The sequence below is a fragment of the Carya illinoinensis genome, chromosome 9 (assembly GCF_018687715.1).
Source record: "Carya illinoinensis cultivar Pawnee chromosome 9, C.illinoinensisPawnee_v1, whole genome shotgun sequence".
In the NCBI taxonomy this organism is placed as follows: domain Eukaryota; kingdom Viridiplantae; phylum Streptophyta; class Magnoliopsida; order Fagales; family Juglandaceae; genus Carya; species Carya illinoinensis.
In genome coordinates, this window is record NC_056760.1 from 21,406,061 (window position 1) to 21,424,937 (window position 18,877).

Here is an 18,877-nt window from a genome sequence, read left to right on the forward strand (position 1 = left end):
TCAATCACTAGCGTTTTGTCAATGAGGAGCTTGCTCATGCTGTCTCTGGCTTTAAATGTTAGCTTGATTCTACGGACTATGTACAAGAGGGAATAGAGCCATTGAAGGCTCAATTTTGAAACTCAGAAAGGCCAAGTTGTCTAAAAGACGCATTTGACATTGTTATCTTCGTCTTCATCCTCTGCAGCTAGTTGACACTCAAGATGGTGGGGAGAAAACTCTCAATCTCACCCACCCTTTTTACCTCTCAAAGTTCTTCTTCCCCCACCATTTTTCTTAGCTAAGTTGTTTGTAGTGTATTGAGAAATAAATTAACAAAGAGATAAATCATCTAGTAGGGGTGGGCAGTGGGGCCTCGTGCCCCGTTAATCCACCCACGTTTGCCCCGCCTCAGCATGGGCTGGGTAGACCCCTTTCCACTAAGTGCGGGTGGTGGGGCCACCTGCACCACATCTAGCTCTCTAGTGAGGGTGGGGGGCGGGCAAGGTCCAACCCCACCCGACATTTCCTCTGCCTCACCCCCACTAATATTTTTTTAATTTAATATATAAGTAAATATATATTTTTAGTTTACAAATTATATATATTACAATTTGTTAAACTTATTCACAAGAATGTTAGACTTGTGAGGAAGAGTGTGCAAAATTGGCATAGGAGGCCAACCATATATAAGACTCCAAGGCCATATAAGAGTCTTGCTTGAGCAATGTGGGATTCAATTTGCTCAAGTATGACTCTTGTATGGCATTGGAGTCCTATATATGGTTGGCCTCCTATGTCAATTCATTGCACACTCTTGCTCATAAGTTTAACACTCTTGTGAATAAGTTTAACAAACTATGTTATCAGATTTTTAAATTATTGTTATATATAAAAATTTTAATTGATAATTTTAATTATATAATAATTTGGTTCTAAAAAATATTTTTGAGTTCTAAAAAAATATTTTTGAACCAAAAAATATTTTTTAGACCCAATAGGGTATTGAAATCCTAGAGGTGTGTGAGGGGCGGGGCGGATGAAATGTCCACCCCCTCTCCCCGCCTCCTGTGGCGGGGTGTGGAGGTGGGGGTGGGGGTGGAAAACCCAACCCCCGCATATGCGGGGGCGGGGTGCAGAGAAGGGGTGACCTTGCCCCCTTATATGCAGGTATCACCCCTATCATTTAGTGTATTGATCCTTATGACTTTTGTGTAGACTTGCTTACATGGAAGACTTCTATTGGATGTTGTTGATGGCTTAAAAACAGGCAGACTGTTGCAAAGCGGACCTCTTTGACTTATTTCCTACTTTAGATTCCCTCCTAACTTGGAATTTCTGAATTGTCAAATTTTGAGATTTTTATGATTCTAATCATCCTTTTAAAGTTTCTTATTTAAGAGTTTGATGGTTGTAATCGGTATGAAAGTTAAAGTAAGACATTCTTTGACTATTTTCTTATGACCTCTCTCTCTAATAAAAAAAAATAGCATTGAGTATTAATGCACAATAATTGTATAAACATTTTGTGAAAAAATGGATCTTACCGAGAAAAAGTGAGTTTTCACACTATTTCATGATAGAGTCAACTATTTTATAAAAGGTTTGTACCGAGGCCTATTTATTTAGAACTTGTATATATCATTATCGTTTAAGCATTAGGCTTTTATTCAGCGGTCCCAAAACTCTCTCTCTTATAACCGGAGTTAGCTGGGAGACATGTAGAGATGATTTGGCTTTGTCGTTTAAAAATAGTGAGATCACTAATTATAAGCTTGGATAACATTTACACAATTAAGATGAAATGAAGATGGAGAGTCGACGATGTCTACCAAAACCCTGATCAAGTCGTGATGGTTGGATATTATAGAAAAATAAATAAAATATATTTACAAGTCCGGTTATTGATCGTATAACAAAGTACATGCACTCCACCAAATGTGGGAACTACATCGATCGAATTATGATGGCATAAAAAATGTTCGTAGGCATTGATGTATCGGCTAGCATTAGCTATGGCGCCCCACGGCCCCAAGAGGGAAAAAAAATCCCTTGCATTTCATGGTGGCTGGAAGGAAGGCCCACTTTTAATAGCTAGCCATAAGACATCCGTTTTCTTCATGACTCTCATAGATTTTATCAGTTTGAATCATCATATATATATGGATGAATCATTCTATCCCAAAAATCTGTGGAAGGTGAAATCAATCTCTCAAGAACCACTTTCAACATGCCATCAATGATTTTGGAGATAAGCTTATAATTCCCATAGCTTTTCCTCATCTGTAGCGCTGCACAACCCTTAATTCGATCTCCTCTGCATTCAGGAGCAATGTCACAGCTAAGCCAAGCTAGCTAAGCAGTTTGGTAGAGATTTCATTTGGTACGTACGGGTCCCAGGACAACTGTAATCGACAATACCAACTCCTAGATATCATTTATTTGGTAGTTTAAAAGTACGAAAAATTCGAAGAGATCTGCCCATTTAATGTGATATTTGGTGGTGGCTGACTAGTACTTGTACTAGCAATAAATATAGAAAAAAGAAAATAAGAGAAGAAGATATTTTGAGCAACCGTCCGTCCGTCAAATTTCATAAACTCTTTGCGAAAGAGAATATCAACGTCTTTGGCTTTGTACGCACCAAAACCCACAGCATCTTGCGAGGTCCTACAAAGATTTTCTCCCTCCAGCTTTCTCCTGTTACAAGTTTTTGAGTGACTCCATTGATAGGCCACATTTACCTTTCACTTTCGTAACGAACAAATAGTGGATGCTTATTCTTCGAAAATGAGTCGAATATATGTTGCATCAGCAATATTGAGTGTCGGAGGTTGGGTCCCATTGATACATCTATATTCAGCTGCTCAAGAGGATAACCTTATGTTTTCATTATAGTTGAGATGTACAATAAGAGTGTAGTAATAATATATAAAGGCAATATCCCGAATTTTTAATTTTTGCGAAGAGATATGCTTAAGCCAAACATGAATTTCACAAAAATAAATTTATAAATTAATGTGATTTGATGTGGTACGTTTGATTATAAAATTATTTTTATTGTAATGTAGATATATTAATTTATCACCTAAAGTTAAGCCAGTTTATAAATTTACTTTTGTAAAATATTTATGATTGTAACATTTCTCTTTTGCCAATGATATTTTAGACTTTAAAAAAAGTATTGAAATAGTTTGAGGTTTTGCACGATTTTCTTTTTGCTTCTTAGGTTTTCAATTTTATTGTTTTAATCCTTAAGTTTATAAAAAAAATCTCAATTAAAACCTTCTATCCATATTCCATTACTCTATTGACCGCAAGCTTGGCATGAACAAAATACATAATGTTTTTATACTAAATGATCTTCTTCAATATTTCACTTGAAATAAAACTATATATTTTGCATAAAACCATAGGATCGATATTTAGTTATTATATTTCTATAAATGATCAGATGGATTGGTGAAATGAACAAAACACATGATCTTGTTTGGTACGTATTAAATAAATATTATCTATTTTAAGTGAAATTAAAATAATAATCCTCTTCCAGTAGTAAATTTGTATATGGGCTTTGCTAGACGTAGTCGGTAAATGCAGTCGGCATGCAGTCGGCTGTACAGAATAAATAAAAAAAAAATATAAAAATATTTTTTTTTTCATGGCTGTACAGAATGAATAAAAAAAAGTTATAAAAATAATTTTTTTTTTTTTTCATATAGGTCTCATATTAATTCATTTTTTTCAAAGCGACTGTACGCCGACTGCATTTGCCGACTGCACAAATCATTTGTCATTTGTATATATTTAGTTTCCTTAAGCCAAGCCGCTTTTCAAGGGTGGAGAGCTAGGGTTTGTGAATATGTAATGTCTCCCTCCTCTTCCTTTTCTTCTCCTTCTCCTCTCCACAACTCTAAACCTACTTCTTCTCTCTTTTTATATTTTTCTTTCGTTTGGTTCTCTTTTGTTAATCGATTCTAAGACTGAAGAAGGCTAATTTTTGTCTTTGGAATATCTCACGACAAGAAAAATGAACATTAATGACGAGTTAAATGACAATTTATAATGAAAATAGATTTATTTTAACAATAATGAAAGCTAACAAACAATTTTCTTAGAAATAATCTCGTGTGCCTCAATACAATGATTCTTAGCTGCCGATTTACATGACTTTGCGAGTGTTAAATTTTAGATGCATGTGCGTGAGTGTACCCCGAGCGTCATCTAGGCCGCGCATGAGGCTCAATTGCCTCCACGGATCCAACACGTCTCCTACTGCATGCACCTGCTGCAGTACAAACACCTTTTTCCTAGCCTTGGATCTTCAAGATCTGATGTCTGCACTTCATTATCACTGTGCGTAGGTCCCAGAAGTGGATCTAATTGGATGCCACCAAACTTTGGATCTAATTGGATGTCAATCTACTCCACTTCCATAAGGAGTTGGAGAATCACAACGATCCATTTTAACCTAATAAATTACTTCACCGCTGCGCTGCAGCAAAAGTTGCAACACAATACTACGTACGTACACTAAAATATACGTTGCCACTACTGATCCAACAGTGCAACGCCCAAAAGTCTTTTACCACTCGGCCATCATAAGAAGTATTATATATCATGTTCTTGGTTTTTAGGTTTGAATATTGAAACACAATTCGTCCTAACTACTTTTTAAAATATTGTTTTGATAATCCTTTCAAGAAATAAATTAATAATCTGACTTTGAGTAATTGATTTATATCCTCTACGTATGAATTGCACTCAAATTTGCTCATTTAGGAGCCAATAAATTAGTAATACTTCCTATACAAGCAAGTTCTATTGACCAAGAGCGATGGTTCAATAATTCTTGAACTACTCTCGAGCGGTTTGATATGTACTAGCGAGGTCATGAGTTCGAATTCAGATTTAAATTCACCTTAGAGTACTTTTAGTAATAATTACCTAAGCATTCATTGAATTTTCAAGTAGCGTTGGAGTCTAAACTATGATTTGAACCAAATTTGAGGGAGTGCCAGCTTCCTGCCATCTAGGTCCTTCCTGTAGGCCGGTTATTAGCGGGTAGGATTATATTATGGTCATGTTGGCCGGTAGGGAAGCTATGCTTTGATTGCCACCTCTGACCACCCCCTTCTGTCATTTTAATCCAGAAAAAAAAAAAAAAAAATCCCATCCAAAAATATGTGTTTTCTTTTCATGCATGTATGTTTAAAAATAGTACTACCCTTGTAAAATATGTTTGATAAGCAAAAGTTTTTCAAATCTTTTTAATTAAGAGAGAACATTTTGCAACTTTTTAAATATCTTTTTTGAACTTGTGGCTTGTGTGTTTCTTTTGTCACGAGAATGAATGATTTTTTGAGATTTTGTTTGTTCAATGTTGGGCTCAGAAATAAGTGGATAGAAAATAAAAGAGTATTGGAGCTGCGTCCGTACCTAGGGACAAAGGTCCGAATAACTGAAGAATATGGGTCAAAATCGTTTCCTAGAGTCTAGAGGTGATCAATCCGACCGACGCTTCGAGCCTCAAGAAAAACTTATAAAGGAAAAAACGACAACAACGACAGTGAATGTTCCACGACAGTCGCTTTACAACTTGGTAGTAAGAAAAAATAAAATAAAAGAACACACACGCAAACACAGTGACACACTTGACCGCACGTACAAAACCTCCTCCACTTCGATCAGCAGCTATATAATTCAGTCCCAGTGGCTCCCCATTTTCGTCGTCATAAGTCTCTCTTTCTTTCTTACTTTCTTCAAAATTAAAAAAAAAAATGGCGGCACTAGTTTCTGCATCATCCCCCATGCTTGATCTCGACGTTGATAAACTCACCTACGAAATCTTCTCCCTTCTTGAAAACAAGTTCCTCTTCGGCTACGAGAATCACCATCCCAATTCCAATCCGAAGCTTTCTCACTCCGTCTCGCTTTCTCGAGACTCCTTCAAGTCCTCCACCAAACACAACCCGCCCGCCTCCAAAGTCAGGATCCTCTCCATCGACGGACGCGGTTCCACCGATGGAATCCTAGCCGCCACCTCCCTCGCCCGCCTCGAGTCCTTTCTCCGCGGCAAATCCGGCAACCCAGATGCTGGCATTGCCGACTTTTTTGACGTCGTGGCCGGCTCCGGCGCCGGTGGTATCCTCGCTGCCCTTCTCTTCACTCGCGGTAGAGACGGTGCCCCCATGTTCACTGCCGACCAGGCCCTCAGATTCCTCATCCGGAACCAACACAAGATCTTTCGGTCCTCGCCGTCGGGGATATTCAGGCGGATCATCCGGACGGAAAAGGCCGAAAAGCTATTCCGTAAGACATTCGGAGAGTCCACCCTGAAGGACACCCTGAAGTCGGTCCTGATTCCCTGCTACGACCTCTCCACGAACGCGCCATTTCTCTTTTCCCGCGCGGACGCCCTGGAAATGGACGGCTACGATTTCAAGATGAGGGACGTGTGCGCCGCCACTTTGACTGCACGGCCAGTCAATATAGCGTCGGTGGATCGGAGGACGAGGATCGCCGCCATGAACGGCGAGATCGCAATGAACAATCCGACGGCCGCGGCCATTACTCACGTGCTGCACAACAAGCTGGAGTTCCCGCTCTGTAACGGAGTGGAGGATCTTCTTGTCGTGTCACTTGGAAACGCGCAGTCTGAACTGGGTATTGGAAATATCACTTCGTCGCCGTTTGGGCTTGTAAAGATAGCCGGAGAAGGAGCTTCCGACGTGGTACGTACGGATTTCATACTGTGAAAAACACACACTCTCTCTCTCTCTCTCTCAATAAAATAGCAGTACTGTGAAATTAAATTATCTTTGCAGGGTAGTTAGGGTGGCCATGATAAGAGGGCCACCTAACAACTTCTTCTTTTTTTTTTTTTTTTTTTTTTTCCTTTGTTTTTTTTTTTTTTTCTTAAAAAAATAAAAAGAACTTTGTCGGCATGGGAATCTTGAATGCGGAATTAATAAAATGCACCCCACATTGTCTTCTCTGTAAATGTTTACCATATTTGGTTCTTTCTTCAAATTGGGTTAGCTAATGATTGTATTATTTCTTTTTATTTTATGTTATATAGGTTGATCAAGCAGTTTCAATGGCATTTGGTCAGTGGCGAACAAGTAATTATGTTCGCATTCAGGTAAAGACACATTCTTTCAAGTTTCTTTTGAAAAAAAGTATTCTGGCATGCAAATTTAGTAGTTAATTTAGTATCTGATCGAACATTACAGGCGAATATTGGTACTCCAGCTAGAAAACATGGTACTTTTGACTCCAATTTATTGGCCGTCGCCGAGAACATGTTAACCGAGAAAAATGTGGAGTCTGTGTTGTTTCAAGGGAGGAAGATGGTGGAGAGCACAAATTTAGAGAAACTGGAACTGTTTGCTGGAGAGGTGATAAAAGAACAAGAGAGGAGAAAAACCAGCATCTTGGCCACTGTGGTGTTGAAGCAAGCGTCGCCTTCGCCAAGAACATCTTCCGCCACCACTCTGTCGACCCTTTCTTCTTCCTAGTTTGGTTTAATATTAACGGAAGGAGAAAAACATAAAGAAAAAGGTTGCTAATTAGTCGAGTTTTGTTGTCATGTTACTATGCGTGCGCAGCCGCTCGTGTTGTATGAATGATATAGGCATGCGTCCGAGTCTGAGCTGAGCTGAGCGGACTTATAATTTTTTTTTTAATTATATTTATTTGGTAGTTTTATGTAAATTTATTGTATTTTGTCGATTGTTTATATGGAGTTATCGTGAGAACATTTGGTGTAAATTTCAATGAAATCAAAGATTCTGCTTCTTGGGTACTTCTCCGGCCAGCTTAATTATGATTTTTCTCCTAATCATCTTTTGAAAAAGTTCAAAAGATGGGCCTGCCTTAACAAATGTCTTGTCGTTTCTTTTGTCTCCCTCCTTCGATGAGGTGAAAAACATGCATAGCAGCTTGCAGTAGAATTATGATATCACCACCTTGTAATCAATTCCGATACTTTTCATTTATATATAAATAACAGTACGTCATAAAGTGGCTGGCCTTCGCTAGCTTTGAATTAGTGCTTCAGCTTATAAAAAGCAAGCTGCAAAGTGGTCCAAAGGGCATAATGTTTTAGAGTACGGCGACGGTGCCGTCCAACAGTGACTATTGCGCATTCCTTAGATAAAATTTATTTTTTTTAATTTAATTTATTTATATTTTTTTAACATCCTTAAATATTTTTTAAAAATATAAAAAAAATCAATACATTAATGATTATTTTCTTAATAAATAAATATATGAACACCCAAAATAAGAGAACAAAATAAAGGCACAAAGCATGGTTATTCAATGTTTTATGTTTTTGTAATATTAGTAGTACAAGAAGACTGGCCACAAGCGTGACCATATATATAATTATTGTTCGACAAAATATCGACTCCGGTTGATGCTAATTGCATACTCCATGCATGGTACTAGTGTGTGTGTATATATATATATATATATGCACGCGGCCAGAGTCACTGTATGTTCAGATTTTGCGTGCCATTGGCACTTATACATGTTGATAATGGGAGAATAGTGACCGCCGAAGTGCGCCACGACTCTAATTTTGAGCAGGTTAATTTAATCATCATGTCTTGGATTTACTAAATTAATTTTGTCCATTTTCACCAATCTTGCAATTCATGCGGGGTTTGTTATATATATGGCAAAGGAAAATGATCAAAGTTCTAAACTAGAGCCAAAAAGTAGTATACCACACATACGAACTTATAAAATTCTGAAATAAATATGCACAAGTGCTCTATCTATTACAACGATTTGTTGTAGTGCTCAAAAGTGATCGAAGAATAAGAATATGTCGGTGGAAAAGTGACACCCATTTTGAGGAAATTTGGGTGGCTGAAGGAAGTAGTGGACTAACCGCAAAGGATTTTGAGGGAGATGGAGAGAACTGAAGGGCACTGTTTTTGTTTTTGTTATTGTTTTTTGTTCTTTAGTCTTATAACATATCAGAAATGTTTCATTACTTATACGGTAGGACACTACAAGAAAATTGCCGTTTTGCGGGATGCGAGCTCACCGTTAATCTCCTGTTTTCTTGTAGAGTCAGATGAAATGCGGGGATTTCCATTCACCGATAATCGGTTGGGAGTAATAGGTCTGGTCTGAGCAATTTCGGTGAAATCTTGTTGGAGGCCACAGTTGCTATCGATTTTGCTGCCAATCTTTCCCGCAGCAGATGTTGATGGACAACGAGGTTGAGATGGGCAATTTTGGTGGAAAATCGTCGGTGTGCGTGGTATTTACGGCCATAGCTTAGGGCACCGCAAACAATTCCATTCGGCAAATTTTGGGGCCCCGAAATTGCTAAAGATGTTGTTGCCGATTGCTCCCGCAGCAACCATTCAATCCCAAAAGAGAAATTTGATGGGCAATTAGCGCGAAATATAGGGACGCCACCATTGTGGATATACTACGAGTGGAGGGTCACCGCAAAAGCTACCAGAAGCATAGGTCAAAGGGGCAATTGGAAATAAACGGTACTATATATAAACCTGCATATATGGTTGCGGTGAATTTGGGCATGCCTGGAATTCGTCGTGCGTGAGTGCATGCAGGAAAATATGAATCTGCAGGAAATGGAAAATTTGAGATCGAACATTTGCGGTGAATAATGTTGGATGTAGCGGGTGGAAACTGATCAAGAATGGGTTGGACGCAAAAATACAGCTACGTACGTATGTTCTTATGGCTGGAACAGATTCTCAATAACCAATTAAGTGGGATAATCATTGCTTAATCTCAACTAGTTGCTGGGTAGATCATCTCAAGTTCATAGAAAAGATATTTGCCATTTAGATTTTCTTGATTATGTCGCTGATCCTTTGCCAATCAACCCATTTTTAGAACATGTATCAATTTAACAACCCTGGAAATAAATTGTCCCTAAATCCCCAATGGCAACAGCTTGTATCAATGTCCTGTAACTTTTATACTCTGCCAAGCCTATAATTTTTTAGGATTTATTATTTTAGATTGAATGTACAAAATTGACAAAATGGCAAACTAAGACACCATATATTTTACTTGCATTTTCATGTACAATATATATTTCCATAATAAATTCGTACAAGCTTGTTTCTACATCTCATTTACTTTCACATCATCAGACTTATAGCATGTAGAAAGACTACCTGACATGCAAAATCAAGCTTAGACTTTCCTAAATACCTACTGCCACTAAACACTATAACTGTCAAATTTACTACATTGGTTCAGTTTTCAACATGGCTATACATTTAAATCTGGGAGTGAAGTAGTTGTATAGCATCTTGCAGGTAGGCTCATTGGTGCATCAAAAAATCCAAATCTTCGAAAAAGTCCATTAAAGTCACGTGAGAGCTACCTACATATTACAGACATGAAAACAATTACAGTCAATATTTATGTGTAAAGCCTACTCCAAACCATTCCACATGCATATTGAACATAAACATTCGCCTATACTCCATTACAGAAATCCCTAGACAAAATTGATTTACACAAAAATCATTCTCTCAACTTTCAGTTTTTAACATCACAAATACTTCATCATAATCTGATATTGTTCTTGCACTTGGCATGAGATGAGTATCTTGGACAAAGAGAATAATACACAAGCTTAGAAAAGTAAGAAAATATGTGAATGTAAACAAATGGGTGCCTAAATCTGCATCTATTGCAAACAAGTGAAAGGAGTGCCTTTGAACAGAAGATTGTTTTTCTGATACAAGTATTTTGAAATTGATACAAGTATTTTGACACTGAATGATAACTAATTTGTACTGAACCATCTTAATCCGAGTAAAAAATATGAGGAAAAAATTGATAATTGAGTCCTCTCATATGCTTGTATAATTCAAAACCCACAAGTTTATTTCAAAGGCTGCATTCTAATCACACCAGCTTAATTCTGGAAAAATTCTCCTGTCAAAACAGCAGCAGTTCCTAATTAATACCTAAACCATCACCACTGCTCCATTACAGAGTTACTATCTAGTTTAGTTGCTTTTTACCTATTATGATATATTCTTTCAACCTTGCAGGCTTGTGTTTAAATTATAACATCATGACCAGCAGTTGAAACTACTGTTGCTAGTTGGCATCACGAGTATCATCTTGCCTACCCATCAAAGTATACAAGCATTCCCTAGTTGTAAGTTCCATTTTGGAATGTTATGTATGAAAGCCTAAAACTGCATCTACTAATAATAATTTATTGTCCTGCCTTCTAGCTTAAATCCAATTTAATTTGTTCAAGTAACTTTCTTGAGACTCAGAGGAATTTTTTGTACTGAACCATAGTCAAACCGACATCCTTATCAGAAAAAGTGATTAATTATAGTCAGGAAAAAACTAACAATGTCCATTACTGTAACAGAGATGTAAACATCATGCACCCGATCACACCAAATCTTTTTGGAAAAATTCCATAGTCAAAATCAATTGTCATGCTAAATATATAACCTTTAGCAATCACCTATACAATCATTTCAGAAATAGAATAGGCAGAAGCTGTAATTCACTTATTAAGCAGCATTCTCTCAATAGGGACTGTTTTAACATCACTAGTATTTATTGTAGTATTAAACTCTCTTAACCATTGCAGATAATACACAACAGTAGGAAGGGGTTTTAAAGCATACTTACAAAGCGTTAGACAAACCTTTAATAATAAGTGTTCACAACCCCATTGTCCAACAATTATATGCCGATGAATCTGCTGTGAAGCCATTCCAGCAACTATAACCAATTGATAAAACCTACACCATTTTCCCTTGACAACTATGATCCAAAATATGAGCTTGCCACCAATAGTTAGTAATACTTCAAACCAAAATTACAAAAAACTCCCAGTTTAGAAACCCAACTATCTAAACATCTCCTTGAGTGTCTTCATTAGACACTCTTTGAGATGTTGAGTCATTCATCCTCTGGTCATAGGACATTTGCCAAACCAATAATTGTCTTGCATCCCTTTTCATCTCATCCAATTCAGTCTTGTACATCAATGTCTCATTTTTATGCTTCTCATTTTCTTGGACTAGGTGCTCCATTTGTGCTGACATAGCTGATGGTCTAGGCTTGGGTATAACTGAACCACCAAGTCCTCTTGTATAACCAGACCTGTGTCCTAGCACATCTCTGAATATTGTATTTGCAGCCTCATCCGTGCACTCCTCAGGCTGAATCTCTCCTAATTTCTCACGCATTGTATTTTGATACAAACATTACTTTGTTGAGTTATAGTTAGGGGAAATAACCAAAGTTAAATGGGCTTCCTAACATGGAACATTTTAACTTAAAGTTAGTAAGTTAGAGAGCACTTACGTAGTTGGATTCTGTCGTGGGAGTGACCCATGCCCCTTTCTTCTTTGACCAATGAGTTTCTTTATAGAAACTCACCAAGTTTGATGCACTTGGACCCTTCAATGAGGAAATAAATTATTACCCACACCTCTTAAATTTCCCACTAGCACTGATTGCCAATTCAGCTTATAAATATACAAATCACTAGATTCTTACCATCTCTTGTATTAAATGCACAAAAGACTTTCTGCCTGCAGTGTGGTTTACCCGCTGCTTTTTCCTATTGGCTATATTTTGATTTGATTTTTTCTGCAATAGTGTACAAATCCATGTCAGTGAACGAAACTACCAAGATGACATCTTAATTCTCCTTTCATCAAATCTAATACTAGCTAATTCAGCACTTTTACAATGGCTCAACTTCACTTGTTACCTTGAATTCATCGCTCCCCCATCTCTCACATAACTTTTTCCATACATCTGGTTCCACCAATGAGGTTGACTTCATCAATGCCTCCTGATGTGTTGCACAAGCCTTGTATATTTTATGAAGCTGGTAGTGGAAGTCATTGAACTTCTTCCCAAGGTTCTTCTCCACCATCTCCCGATGATTCCTTTTGCTCCAATCTAGAATGAAATCAGCCTGAAACACATCATGAATAATTCATCAAAACAGTCCATAGTTAGTATATAAGTGGTGTGGGTTTCCAGCTTGATAATTCATTGAAACTGAATCTCCAAATTAACCAAACTAGGTCAATACCCGCACACGATTGATCAACTCCTCTTTCTCTTGTGCATCTACAACATCCCAACTATTTTGAATCATGGTTGCATGATGTTTGATAATCTATGTTACTCTTGTTGTAAAGAACACTGCATTCTCACATGATGGTGCCCTCTCACCATCATTAATTTGCAGTGGAATGAGATTGTGCTTACGAAGTTTCATGAACTCAGTGCACCTAGTTGGTCCACAACACCTCCGCATTGTTTGTTTCCCTACTATTTATAGAAGTGACAATTAAATTAATTGTTGTATGTGTACATTGTATAAAGCCTACCCCATACTATTACCATGGATGAATATTTGCAGAAACTGTTTCTGACATCAATGAATATGAATCTATTTTCCCAACATATTGTTCTCACAAATACCAGAAAGAATTACCATTATTTTCTGTCATAGTATCTGGAGTACCACTGCTTATTTCATTAAATTCAGTGGCCAACACCATATCTGGGGGCTGTGTGGAGTCATCTGATGTTGAGCTTTGCTCAACCCTTCGTGTCCACCTACCAGGCTGCTCCTGGGGAGTTGGACCACTCCATGTGCAGCCATGACTTGCGCGTATGCGAGTTTGTGTCACCCAGCCATGTACACTGCCTCCTCTTTTTGTTCCTCTCATGGTAACTGAGACTTACAATTGACTGATGGTGAATCTATATGCAATTATGACTATGCAAACTATCATGGTCAAATGCTTAGAGGATAGGGTTATTAACACCATGAATTTCTATCTTACCAATCCTTGATATATTATAGTTTACCTACATAAAACTTCAACCAGAAAAATTAATTTGCTTGTTTTACTCTATTTTACATAAACTTTAATTATCATCAGAGTATTAAACATTTACTTATAAAAAAAAAAACCATCAAGTTAGCAAAACATTTGTTACATCTAATATGCAACTTACTCCACTGAAGTTGAGCTTGTGGAGAATATTACTATTTGTTCTAAAACTCATCAATTTTTAGCAGATTTCTGCTAAAAATTTGCACTTTCTACTCTAAGTGATAAGCTGGATGATGACTAAATACAACACATTGAGCCTATTACCATACAACCATGCGATTTGACATTGGTATTCATCCCTTATATATGGGAACTGGTAGACCTTGTTTGGTTTGTGGGTGTAGAGAAGATGTCAAACTTTACAGGGGAAATATTTTTTGTGACTACAAATATTTGTATTTTACGTACCACCCTTTCACTCATGGTCCCAAACTTTCCTCTCCTCTGTTCAATGTTTGATGAAAATATAGTATATGCAGTAATCCCCATTTTGGATCAAACGTTGGGATTTCTGTCGTCCTTGGACCTGCTTTCAATATATATATATAAATCTATATTGGACAAGGTGACAATATTTTCTGCAGAACTTGGATTTGCCGATGTAGACATGGGTATAGAACAATAGATTCCCACTCAAAGAACCCGTTCGGAATTGGGTGTAGTGTTGCCCATAAAGTGTTGAGGCATACACAATATCTCTTAAGCATTGACAGATTGAACAAGGAGTTCAAAAATCACATACAACTTGTGAATAAATATGGCAAAAAACTTATCCAATGCAGTTAAAATCAAAGCACTTATGAAGCTGAATATCAACTGAAGAATGGGTAGTAAACACGAGGATGCACCAAAGATAAAATACTAGAAGTAGAACTCGTATTTTGTAGGAAATATACTTACTTGGATCTTTTAGTAAGTATGAAATCTTTTAGTACGTATGAAACACGAGTCTAGAATCTCCAGTTACGAGAAAGTGACTTTCTCTTCTAATAAATCCAAATTCTAACTTTCTAAGCTCAGCTGAGATATTTGTCATTCCTAGTTTCCCATATTACATTTTAGACCAAAAAGGTGACAGCTATTATTTCCCCCCAAATTTTTGCTGCTTAGATATTACACACGCCCGCCCCCAAGTTTTTGGCCATACTTTCTTACTGTACTCTGACTTTTTGTACAGGGCGTACATCATCCCACTTCCTATGAACTATGCCTCTTGCCGCTATCAAGTACCAGCCAAATGATGCAATTCCTATGGATGCCATAAAGCTTATTTTATTTAATTAATATAATATAACCAATTAATTCCAATGAGGCATTTGATATTATATATGTGCTTACATTCCAACATATATTCTGGAATGAGTGTTAAAACTGTTCACTAATTGACACCTATAACTTGGCTTTGTTTGCAGATCCAATTCAACTGATCATTACGCAACACTTTGCTCTTCATGATATCTTCAAGTCAACAAAGACGGGCGTGATTATTTATCTCACTATGTTATACACGGAATGTAAAATATGTCTCTATGGAGCATCTTATGATTGAAGTACACGAATACATTTGTCTATTTTTTGGAAATTAACAAATAGTATCTCCTTAAGTTGTATTTTATTATTTGAGTTTGGATATATTATAGTTGGAGTTAATAATTGTTATAATATCTATAATTACTCCCCATTTTGGTTGAGATAGTCAGTGTATGCCTCCAAAAAGATAATTGGCACCTGTGTCATTATAGGACTTATAAGGGTGAATTACCTCTTACATTTGCCTGAATGTCCACCTATAAAAAAGTATAAATGAAATGATTGAATTTTTCAAACAACTAAACTTCATTATTCTAAATTAGCACCATTATATTATATGTCAAACTTCCTTTTCTATCTTACCAATCCTTCACAATACGGATCAACCATGACATTCTCAAATAATATTCTCAAAACAATTTGGCAATAAGCAGCAAGAAGATGGTTGACTTCTGGGAATAGATTGATTGCCAACCGACTTATAATAGTCCCTGTGAACATTTATTGATTAAAAATGTATTCATTGACAGCCTTGGATCATTGAGCCTGTAGCAAAATGATTTTGAATAATTGGATATAGAATTATTCAAAATCATTTTGTGTGCAGATTTTTATCCATTCAAAATCAAAATGGATATATCCATTTTTTACCTGTTATCAAGCTTGTAGTGAGCAGCTTTTTTTTGGCTTACTTATAAATTAAGTGAAATTGATTTGATCTGGAATATGCCATTTATCTCATATTAAGTAAATGACCTTTTAAGTATATATAGTTTATATATACTTCAGGTATTAGCCTACTCCAAACTTGGTAATGTCAATGAGCATACACACAAGACATTAACAAATTTTTGACATCTCAGATTCTGTGATAAATAAGAGCACTTATTGACATACATAAAATATTGTCTATAAAAGCAGCATATATGTTTATGCTATAAGGTCATATGGAGGTTCAAATGTACAAAAGAGTCATCATCTCAAGCAGAGCAACAAAATCTGATCAAAATACACCACTAATTATAATCTGTTCATAAAACTGAATTTCAGAAAATTAGCCTTAATAGGTCTGTTTTTGCGCTCCCTAAATTAACACGGACTGATCACATCCATCCATAAAGCAAAGCCAAGTAGTACATTGTTTGGCAATATTAGGCATGCGAAATTCCCACTCCTCCACAAATAACACAGCAACCCTGAAAAAAAAGAAAAAGAAAGAAAGGAAACAAATCAGCAACAAAGAAAGATGTGTAATCACAGATTATATGAATTTATATAGTGTAGATTTATATAATTAGAAAGAAAGAAAATCAGGACAATACATACCAAAGAGAAAAACATTGTGTAATTGGCATTTGTTTGGCATCAACTGGCTAGTTCTAAATAGATAAGACAGAGTTTGTCCAGTCCAGACAAAGTTAGTGAATATATGCCAAACCAATAATATGTGATCTCCGCACCATTGATAGAAAATGGTTAATGTGCATTTATCACATATTATGAACAACTGCAGTAAAGGAAATTGAATAAAAAAATGTTACACGTGTAGTCTCAATACATATATACAGCCATACAATAATAGAGCTATGTTAAAGCCTATATGCAACTACCACAGCATATTTCAGTAAATATGGTAGTATTAAGAGTAGAAAGCATTGACCAACTACCATGAATATCTCTCTCGAAGAGAAGCAACCAGAGCATTACATCACTGCACTACCAACCAAGTTGGATATCCCCGCCAAATTAAAACTACGACACCAATGCAGTTAAGGCCTCACATATATTCAGCACACATCTTCCTATACATACTTATGCATGGTATCATGAGTAGACACACACACACACACACACATATCTTAAATTATATAGATTGGAGCAAATTCGAATGATATTTTTAATTTGTATTAAACAGGAAAAATAACTGCAAGAGACATTTCATGCTTACTTAATTATTACATGTCACTTTCATGATGACCGTATCCATCCTCTTCGCTTGACTCTGATGTGTTGAGCCTACTCCAATAACTCATCAGAGGATGAGTCGTTACTTAGAAACTCTTCCTTCTCAATTCCTGCCACTGGTTGGTCTAACATCACCCTCTCATCAAGCACAATCGGATCTATGTCTAATCGATTCAAAGGCATATCTATGCATGTATCATCTTCATGTACAAAATGGTCTGGTAGAGAATATTCTTCATCTTGGTATGCTTCATCCTCAGGTAAGTCATCATCATCCTCATCACCAATTTTTGTGCTGGGGATGTCATAAACATTCCTAGTGGTGAACTTCTGTACTACTAGCCAATTTTTCCCTAAACTCGTATCTTTCAAATAAAATACTTGGGATGCTTGGCATGCAAGTACAAAAGGGTCTTCCTTGTAAGATTTGCGAGTTGAGTCAAGACTTGTAAAGTGACCGCCAACACGGACTCCTCTTCTCAAATCACATACATCAAACCAATCACATTTGAACAGATATACATGGCGCCATCCTAGGTAGTTGAGTTCGATAATGTCCATTACTACTCCAAAGAAGTCAATAGGCCTACCTTGATGATCCCCAGGAATAAGCACACCGCTGTTTTGTATAAGATGATGTTCTTCTCGTTGCTTTGTGTGGAACCTAGTTCCATTCATAATGCAACCAGAATATGATGACACCCATGGTTCAGGTCCACATGCTAGCGCGTAAAGATCATCAGATACTAAATCAGGGCTTGAACTACGCAATTGCCTAATATTAGTAATATGTCCAAAATTAACATAGTGTTAGATATAATCAAGTACCCCATTCCGAGTAAAGAGGACCTACTATTAGGCCCACCGACTATTACCAAGGGCAAGCACTCACGTGATTCTTAAACCATAACGGAAATTGATTTTCATGCATATCATCAATGTTAATTACACCTTCGTCTTTCAATTTTTTGTAATGCTCCCTGCATTACAAATGAAGAAATATTGTCAACTACGTACGTAGAATGGATAAATATAGGCCAATTTAGTATGGCCAACAATTAACGAAATTGAAAGACAATACTTACTCTAGGTAGTCAACAATATTAGGACAATTGTTGAGGACATACCAACATTGTTTGGCAAATGTTTTATTATCCGGTTGAGTTGGAATTGAAGCACCCAATGGCCGAACCTTTTGCGTGAATATTGAAAATTTTAAGCTTTGTTGTCATTCACAAACATCTACATTGCGTTCTTTTCTATGATATCTAGTTTCTACATCATGGAGACATATTGAACAAAAAGTCAAGCACTCGATGTGAATGTAAGCCTCAGCAATTGAGCCTTCGGGTCAAGCCTTGTTTTGGACATAACGCTTAAATTTCTCCAAATACCTCTCAAATGGATATATCCACCTATACTGTACAGGCCCTGCATATAATGCCTCACGTGGTAGATGAATAGCTAGGTGCACCATTACATCAAAGAATGCA

The 18,877-nt window shown here is 36.8% G+C and overlaps 1 protein-coding gene across 1 annotated transcript; it reads left to right on the forward strand.

Annotated features, from left to right (window-relative positions):
• Window positions 1-5,671: 5,671 nt before the first annotated feature.
• On the forward strand, window positions 5,672-7,786 carry LOC122275153 (patatin-like protein 7). The gene is made up of 3 exons (XM_043084118.1): window positions 5,672-6,713; window positions 7,061-7,123; window positions 7,215-7,786. The coding sequence occupies exons 1-3, from the start codon at window positions 5,760-5,762 to the stop codon at window positions 7,497-7,499; spliced, it is 1,302 nt and encodes a 433-aa protein (XP_042940052.1). The 5' UTR covers window positions 5,672-5,759; the 3' UTR covers window positions 7,500-7,786.
• The last annotated feature ends 11,091 nt before the right edge of the window (window positions 7,787-18,877 follow it).

Excerpts from the sequence above, each read along its gene's own strand:
- LOC122275153 (XM_043084118.1), top strand. The coding sequence starts at position 5,760 with ATGGCGGCACTAGTTTCTGCATCATCCCCCATGCTTGATCTCGACGTT. Across the intron at positions 6,714-7,060 it reads GAGAAGGAGCTTCCGACGTG|GTTGATCAAGCAGTTTCAAT; the intron begins GTACGTACGGAT and ends TATGTTATATAG. Across the intron at positions 7,124-7,214 it reads GTAATTATGTTCGCATTCAG|GCGAATATTGGTACTCCAGC; the intron begins GTAAAGACACAT and ends CGAACATTACAG.